The following is an 8,736-nucleotide window of genomic DNA, read 5'->3' as shown; positions in this document are numbered from 1 at the left end:
ATTAACTAAAACAAACATTTAACAAAATTAGCACACTTTTAAAGCAATTTTGTAGATAGCTTTTAGGCTAATTGCCAGTACTATATATATGTATATAGTATATATATACATATAGTATATATATCTAATTGTATTAGTTCACTCAACTAGTGTCAATTGTCAAACACCAGAGACAACTACCTGACAACCTAAACAAAAGCTGTTACTACTTATATACAACCAACAACAACAACCACCTATTAAACAAATATATGACACATATATACACATACACACACACACACACACACACATACACACATAGTCGAAAAGTTATTACATTTCAAATGAAAATATATATAAAAATATATATGTATATGTGTATAGTTGGAAAAAGTATTCAATAAAACCAAAAAACTTAATCGAACAAAAATAAATTCTTAGTCGTGTTTTACATACATAGATACATATATATATTATATATTGTCTGTTTGTTAAAGTTGTACACACACAAATATATATATTTATAGTATTATTAACATATACTTTTGACGCTGATTGAACATGAACCTATTATATATATATATATCTTAGCTTGGATCTCGAACAAATGACAAACAGCAATGAGAGCAAAATCAAAAAATGACAAAAAATCAACTTAAATTAGCAAAAACTAAAAACTTAAATAAAGAAAAACAGTTGGAGCAAATGCCTCGCCCCCGCCCAACACTGCTGTCTGCTGGCACGCCCCCCCATGTTCAATGCGTTGTGCCCCAGGCGCGCAGCAATGTCAACGCCTTGTTCAGATAAGCCGACCACTCCTCACGCTCCTCCTTGGTGTCGGCCGAGAGCAAATACCGCACCGTTGTCGTCCGTCCATTGGGCACTATAATCAGCGACTCCTGATCGGTATCCAGAGCAGGACGCTCGCACTCGAGCAGCATCGTATTCAAGCGCGCACAGATGTCACGCGGCGCTGTGCACACTTTCTGTGAGCTGCACGTATTCAAATCAATGCTGCCCATCGGGGCCTTCTTCTTCTCATCATCGGGATACTTCCAGTAGCTGAGCAGGGCGCCATTTAGATAGCACCAGCGACGATGCCAGGCACCAAAGCCAGAGATGTCCTCGAACATGGTTAGGAAACCCTTGTACTCCACGCTCACAGACAGCTCACAGTTGACCTTCATGTGCACGGTGCCGTCGAGCGGACTCACGCCCAGCACTTGTGTCAACGTCCAGCTGGTGCGTTGAATCTCACGCAGCGAGAAGATGGCGAAACCATATTGCACCAGCTGTGGCGTACGCACCACATGGGGACCGGCTGGACTCTGAACGGGGGGCATAACCAACCGATTTTCGCCGCCCTTCTTCTTGGGCGTCTTAATGCCGCCCTTCTTATTCACATTGATGTGGTATTTGAGCTCGTGCGGCAGCTGATCCCGCTGTGCCAGCATACCATAAATCTCTAGAGTAATCTGTCGAGGAAAAACCATTAAAATATTGTTTTCGACGGAAATTAATTAATCATCGGCTTACTCTAAAGTCCGCATAGACGTTGTTTAGTTGCAGCACATCGGGAAATTTGACAGAGAGCAGACCCGGCATCGTGGGCACCGTTTTGGTGGCCAGCACGTGCTCATTGTACTTGAGCAGGCAGACCAAATGATGCCCATTGATGCTGCCTGTTGCCATTTTACGCACATATTCCTGGCGCAACGGTATGGTGATGTCCTTGACCGTAAGCAGGCCCTTCTCCTTGGGCGCACCCACGGGCCGTATGCTGTTCTCCACGCGCAGACGCTGCACCTCATCCAAGCAGGCCTGACGGCGATGAGCTACAAGGAATATTGCATTAATATTTAATATATCTAACCATCTCATATATCAATCAAAACGTACTTGCTAGCAGTAGATAACGTTCACCCTCCACGGATTCGGTGGAGCCCGAAAATTCCACAGTGGCTGCACACAGATTGAGCGCCTGGCTGGCCTGTCCAATCACCTGCTGCTGCTTGCACACCTCGCTCAGCAGCTTCTTAATCTTCTCCTGCGCCAAAGCCGCATCATTTGATTCGCGTGCGCTTTGCACCTCCTCGTCGTCCTCACTGCTGGCAGCCGGCTCCACGTGCTGCGGCGAATCATACTCCAGCTTGTGCTTGGCATGGCAATCGTTGCCCAAAGCGGAGCGCACAATCTGCTGCTCCCGGCAAATCTTACGCACTGGCGTCGAATTGGAGCTCTATAAATAATTGAGAAGTACATATATAAATATAAGAGTTATATAATCAAATATGATTAATGTATAGCTTACACTGGCGTTCTGCTGGCGACGATAGAAGCTAACGGTGTGCACGAGCGTAACCAAATTATCATTATCCTGATTGACGCTCAACTCCGATTTGACAGGTTGGGCGCCATTAAGCAAAGGCGTTTGCACATCCATTGCCTCTTGATGCTCTTCAATGGTCTGGCACGGAGCAGCACTAGACGGCTTGCGATAGGAGAAGCTGTTGGAGGCAGTGGTGCCTTTGCTCTGTGTGATAAGAGAGTCCAAATTAGAAACATGTTAAGAATAGATTGATGTAAAGGCTACTCACGCCCAGCGATAGCTGACTGGCATTATGCTCATCCTCGGTGTCATCCTCCTGCGTGCTGCCATAGTCACCCACTAGGGCTTCATCCAAATAGTCATCAATTCCCGTAGAGACTTGTGAGGAGTTCATTGAGCTGTCGCCATCATTGCTATAATAATGATCCTGTTCGGCATAGCGTACCTGTGGAGAAAGGAAAAGGTTAAGGTTAGAGACCACCCGCTGTGTCTGGTTTATGCTACCTGCGACTCACCTTTTTGCCTTGTTGTTGCTGCTGTTGCTGTTCATTGCGCTGCACCGTGTGCAAGATCTCGCGACCTAGGCTGCCGTTGCACATGCCCGCACTGCTGTCCTCAGTCTGTGACTGATCCGCCTCCTCCTCTTTCTCCGCCACATCCACATCGGACTCATCCATGCAACTACAAATTAAAAGAGATTAGTTTAAGCAGCTATACAAACATTTATTATGCGCCTTGTCTCTAGCCGTTAAAACTAAGTAACTAATAGTCAGTCTCATCTAATCTCTGGCTGCCTACTCAATGCAGAGCAGAAAGAGCAGGCAGGAATAGCATTTATCAGCGCACCTTTCAAGCTCCTCCTCGGTGTCGTCGTTTATCGAGGCCGTGGCCGTGGCACAGCAATTGTCGCCACTGGAATCTAGATCGGATAGCGCCGGATACAATCGATCACCCGTATGGGATTTTTTGGCACGTTTCGACTCCTCGTCAATAACATCACCAGCTACAAAGACAGAGGGAGAGAGAGAGAGACACTAGCTTTAGAGACTTTATATGGATTGGGTTTGCATGGCAGCTGCTTACGTGAGCGTCGCTTGCTGCTGGCCGTGGCCATCGGCGGCGGTGGTGGCGGCGGCATGGGGCGCACCACTTTGCTGCTGACAGGTGGCGCAGGCGGTGGAGCGACTGGAGCAGCTACTGTTGTTAACAGTTCCTTTTGCTTATTAAAGCGATTGGCTATGATTTGCATATCCTCCTGTCGCTGTCTGTCAATGTCTTTGATGCGATTCTCAGCGCTGCTCTGAGCAGAGGCCACTAAGGCAGCCACCTTGTCGCGCAACTTGCTCTCAGGCTTCGGCTGTGGCTTGCTGGCTTGACTCTGTTGGCTGGCCACGCTAACAGGATGTGCTGCAAGGACAAATGCGGTTAGATGAATGGCTCCGCAGACATCAGACAATTAGCAGCACTTACCCTTGGGTTGCTCCTCCTCCACTACCACTGCTCGTAACTGGCTAATGCTGGGCGCCGTTCCAATTGGCGCCTTGGGCAGCATGGCCTTGGCATTGCCTGTCTCGAAGAGTTTCATGCGCTCCTTCAGCGACAGCTCACACGGATCCTTTTGATTGCGCTGCGCTGCTTGCGTTTGGCCATTGGTTGCTTTGCTCTCAAAGATGGCCGCACGGCCAGAGACGAGGCCAGCTTTCACTTGGGCAGCGGGCGCAGGCACTGATTTGGGAGCAGGAGCGGGCGCACTGGCTGCGGCGCTAAATGTTTTCGCCACCTGACTGACGGCAGTTGATTTCTCTGGCAAAGGTGGCTTTGCAGTGGTTGTGGCTGTGGCTGTAACTGTTTCCGTTGCTGTTGCATTTGTTGGTGCTGTGGATTCCTCCTGTTTGGCATAATCGTAGGTGTGCTTAACCGTAGAAGATTCGCGTCGCTGGAAACCTTGCGCCTCCAATGAGCTCAATACCTTGGGGTCCCATTTCAATTGCTTTGTCTTGCCGCTTGATGCATCTACGGCATCTGCTCTGGCCGGACGACTGGGTAAATCTGGCTTGGGCGGCGGCACTGCATCCAGCAGCGGTCGATGCACATCGTGATGTGCCGTGTCATCCTCCCACTGGTTAATAGTGTCCGCCAAAGCGGCCAGCTTGCCCAGACGCTGCTTGCCACGCCGCGGACTACGAGACACTCGATCCACACTGTCCTCATCGTCGGCATGGAATTGCGCCTCGGTGCGATGTATGGGCGAGGACAGGTCATCCGTGTTGGAGTAGAGGGCGCCCATACGCTGCAGTCGACTGCGCGATGTGTCTCGCAGACGAGCCAGAGGCTGATTAATAGGCGCCTCCAAATCACCACCAGCAGCACTGGCTGTACTTGGAAGTAGGGCTGCAGTCTGCTGCTGCTCCTGCTCCTCATCCTCGTCGCTGCTCATATCCTGCTCTTGTATTTCCACTTGCACCTAAACGTAGCGACAGCGCGCGTAAAAATACAAAAACAAACACATACGCACGCAGACAGAGCGAGAGCGACAAAGAGAGAGGGAGAGAAAGAGAGAGTTGTAGCAAAATGCCAAGACAAAGACAAAGCGCAAAAACATCCACCGTACGAAAGCGTAAGGCAAAATGCATGTGGAAAAAAATAAAAACGGCTGAGAAAAAACTTACCCCAATTGGCTGGGCGCTGGTAATGTTTATCTCGATGCCCATTTCCAAATTCTCCTTGTTCACCGCTGCATAGTGACGCAGCGGCTTGGTGGGCGACGCCGAAAGCGTTGCCTTGTCGAGGACAACAACTTTGCCAGCTGCGCTACTAGAGGCACTGCTTTCAGTTGGCGCTGATGCCGATGCGGATGTCGATGTCGATGATGACGTTGTCTTAGTTGTTGCTGCTGGCGTCGCTTCGCTTGTCAGAGTGCATTCAGCTAATGGAAATTTGCTTGCATTTGTTATGCCGAGTGCGCGACTGCGCTGTTCGGCCTTTTCGAGCATGCGCTGCAATTATGAAATTCACATAGAATGCAGTTAGAATACAATCATTTTCATTGTTTGCTTTGTTGCGTTGTACCTGGGTAAAGGGATCCATTGTTGTTGTTGTTGCGAAAGCAAAATTCTAATTACTTCGATCACTTATCTTTAATTTATTCTCTTGCACTAGCACTTGTATTTAATTATTTATTTATTGCTAGTTAGTCGCGAACACTGTATTTTTACTTTTAAAACGAATTATCTTAGTATCTTTTCATGGATGCACGTCATTCGAAATTTATGCGCGTCGCTTCTGTTTTTTCGCTCGTTCGCGACGTTGGGATTTTAAATGGACAAGCGTCGGTATGGCAGAGTTATCGTTAGGGTGGCCACAGTATCGAACAACAGTACCGATCGATCAGCGTCTGTTAACGTGCAGCTGCTTAACATCGCGCTGATTTGATGTTAGGGGTGTTGCAATTGCTTCAGCAATTGTTTCTGTACAGTTTTGTAATTTCTGGCATTTTTATCTAAGCAGCTTTATGGTTTTTTAAAAAGAATCATTTAGTAAATAGAAACATCAGTATCGAGGTAAGAAATAGGTGAAAATCACAAATCACTTCGCGCTTTTGAATTTAACAGCTACGAACAACATACAGCAATAAATGCACAATTGAAACTTTTAAATTTAACAGTCTCTTACATTTACATTTACAGCAATGCATATTTAACATAACATGTTCTGTTGTCGTCGATAAGTTTTATGAGTGGCAACTCCATGCGATGTTTTTAAGTGGCAGCACCATAACAAAACGCGAGTTGCTGATGGGCATTTAAAAGTTGATAAAGATAATTAAATTAATACCTAGACCAATTGGATAAATAAACATATGCAGTTAATTATATAATATTGGCGCAAAGGTAGGTAAGGTGCGAATTGTTTGTAGCCTATGTGCTATTCAAGAGTAGTTTAGACAGTTGTGCAACGTGCGTTTCTGTCAGTGCTGCTAGTTTTGGCTATAAAAATGCTAAATGACTGCCTTTTCAGGAATGACCGAGAGAACGGTAAACCACCTGTGGAACTGTGCCAAAGAGCTGAGCGTAGAAACACACACCGAACGCTTACTCAAATCATACTATATGTAAGGCAGATGATTTAATAGTAATGATTATAATTGTAAGCCTCTGTTTCCACAGCAATACAAGCCGCAAGTTAGCTCGCCACAATGTCCAGTTGCCAGAGGAGAACATTGGACCGGCCCGCATGTGCGCCCGTTGCGGCAACCAGTGGAGCGATGGCCAGTACAAATTGCATCTGCAACCCCAGCGTTTGGCCAGCAATGCCAAGCGACGCAGGTTGATTGCCCAGCTGGAGGCGGTCAAGGCCAAGCAGCAGCGTGGAGGCCTCAGCACTGGGGCCAGAAAACGAGCCAAATGGCTAAAGAAGCGCATGGCCAGCAACATGGTTAGCAGCATAAATCCATTATCCTAATGCCAACTTATCATAAATCACCTTTGCAGGCAGTGCAATGCGAGCTTTGCCAACATAAAACAATGTTGCCGCTGGAAAAGCCTAAGAAACGCGCCAAAGCTAAGACAATGCAAGCAGCAGCAGCAGCAGCAACTACAACAACAACAGCGAGGAGCAAAAAACATAAAAATAAAGACATCAATGCGGGGCTAAAGCTAAAGATGCCAATACCACAAAAACAAACAAAAGCGCCAACAACAGCAACTGTAGCAAAGCAGTCAACAACAACAACAACAACAACAGTGAATTCTCAAAGCAACAAACAAAAGAACAAAAAGAAGAAGAAGCAACAACAGCAGCAAACGAAAACAACGCCAACGCCCGTGCAAAAAGTGCAATCGAAGACACAAAAACAAAACGCGCTGTTGCAGTTGGCAGCGCAGCTTAAAACGCACGCGTCACAAAACGCCAGTAGAACGCAACAAAATCGCCTACAAGCGTTTCTTAAGTAAAACTTTTGTCTTAAGTAGAAGAAATTGTTTATTTTGAATGACTAGGGTTGTTCATTAAGTCTAAGTTAAAATACGTGTAGTTGACGAAAGCAAAAACAACAAAACAACGTTTCAAAGCAGAGCGTAGCGCGTTTAAAAACGCTGCAAAACCGCATGCAAACGTTTGTCAAACAGAAAAAACTACACCTAACTTACAGGCATTCAGGTAATTTGTATGAGCTGATAATTAGCAACAATGAACAAACACGTTTTTTAAAAAATTCGCTTCGCTGCTGGCAGCGCAACTAAACTCGCACGCGTTTGAAACCGCCAAAAAAACGCATCAGAAACGCTTGGTCTTGTTTCCCCAAGTAAAAACGTCGCATAAAGTAAAAAATCTGGTTGTTTTTGAATGAGAAGACTTGTAATTAAGCATTAGCAAAATACGTGTATGGAACAAGAGCGAGCATTGTGGCATGAATCAGTGGCACTGATTGTTGCAACCGGCTTGGAGCTGGCCGTTTCGCTTCTGCTGTATATATCTGGGAACCTGTCCGTTTCGGCCCTGCACGCACACACGTAGTCACGCACTTGGCTATCGAGTGGCGGCCCAGTCCAAGGTTATCCAATTCTTTTAATTTATTTCAAGCAACATTTAATTAAAAATTGAGTTGTTTACCTGTGCAGCACGTCCTTCAGGGCTGCAGCAGATGTATCTCTATCTTTAGCTGGCCGCTTATCTGCAACACACGCACACAGGCACACACATCCTGGAGCTGGGCTTTTAAGTCAGGCTCCGATTTCTAACAACATCTGCCACTTCTCATTCTTTTTTATTGACTTCTTTTTTTGGCTGGCAATTTCTTAGAAGATTTCTGGTTTGTGTGCTGTTGTTTTAGTCGGTTTCTTATGGGTTGGCGAGCCTGTTTGCTTGGCCGAAATTGGCCAAGACGGCAACGTCGATTCTCAAATGGCCAAAAACGCTTGCATTTAAATTTACATTTTCTGTTTTATGCAACAAAACTCACTTTGTCGTTTCCCCCAAAAATAAAGACAAAACAGCCTACCGCAACTGGTAGTAGTCGACCTGGCGATACCCTGTTGGCTATTACACTTTAATATGTTAATGTTGTTAACTCAGCACTCAACTACAGCGACATTACCATTTACATACATAATGTCTTTCGGCTGTCGATCAGCTCATCAGCTGTCTCCCTGCCCCTCTGACATACACTTGCACTGGCATATAAGGCCATCCGTTCACTTCCCTTTGCACTGCCGGCTGAGTATTCAAACTCTGCGTTCTACAAAGAAAGTGAGCAACAACAAGAACAACTACAGCTCCAAGAGCAACAGGCATCGGCTTCGTGTGTGCCTGTTTGGATGTTCGTGCGTGCGGCTTCGGCTTGTTCTTCGGCAGCGGCTTCGGCTCTCCCACGAACATGTGGTGGGGAGGCAAACAGAGCGCTTGGCTGCGCTGCTGTTGCTTTTCAG

At 46.4% G+C, this 8,736-nt stretch overlaps 2 protein-coding genes across 3 annotated transcripts; one reads left to right on the top strand and one right to left on the bottom strand.

The window, feature by feature from the left end:
- Positions 1–428: 428 nt before the first annotated feature.
- On the bottom strand, positions 429–5,783 carry scra (anillin, actin binding protein). The gene is made up of 11 exons (XM_018103370.3): positions 5,381–5,783; positions 4,981–5,307; positions 3,782–4,775; positions 3,395–3,718; positions 3,158–3,314; positions 2,827–2,992; positions 2,580–2,756; positions 2,294–2,515; positions 1,882–2,221; positions 1,519–1,817; positions 429–1,457 (listed from the first exon to the last, which is right to left on the bottom strand). The coding sequence occupies exons 1-11, from the start codon at positions 5,396–5,398 to the stop codon at positions 738–740; spliced, it is 3,744 nt and encodes a 1,247-aa protein (XP_017958859.1). The 5' UTR covers positions 5,399–5,783; the 3' UTR covers positions 429–737.
- A 235-nt stretch (positions 5,784–6,018) lies between these two features.
- On the top strand, positions 6,019–7,512 carry LOC108653095 (uncharacterized). Of its 2 annotated transcripts, none has more exons than XM_089262608.1 (4): positions 6,019–6,201; positions 6,329–6,422; positions 6,478–6,745; positions 6,802–7,512. In XM_089262608.1, exons 2-4 carry the CDS (start codon positions 6,331–6,333, stop codon positions 7,261–7,263), a joined length of 822 nt encoding a protein of 273 aa, XP_089118734.1. In that variant the 5' UTR covers positions 6,019–6,201; positions 6,329–6,330; the 3' UTR covers positions 7,264–7,512. The 2 variants fall into 2 exon arrangements, with proteins under 2 accessions (XP_089118734.1, XP_017958901.1); XM_018103412.3 differs by having other exon boundaries at positions 6,021–6,205.
- The last annotated feature ends 1,224 nt before the right edge of the window (positions 7,513–8,736 follow it).

This window comes from Drosophila navojoa, chromosome 5 (genome assembly GCF_054131105.1).
Source record: "Drosophila navojoa isolate 15081-1374.11 chromosome 5, UAZ_NAV_1.0, whole genome shotgun sequence".
Taxonomy (NCBI): Eukaryota; Metazoa; Arthropoda; class Insecta; order Diptera; family Drosophilidae; genus Drosophila; species Drosophila navojoa.
Note: the sequence above shows the minus strand (reverse complement) of the source record. Positions and strands in the feature narration are given on the sequence as shown.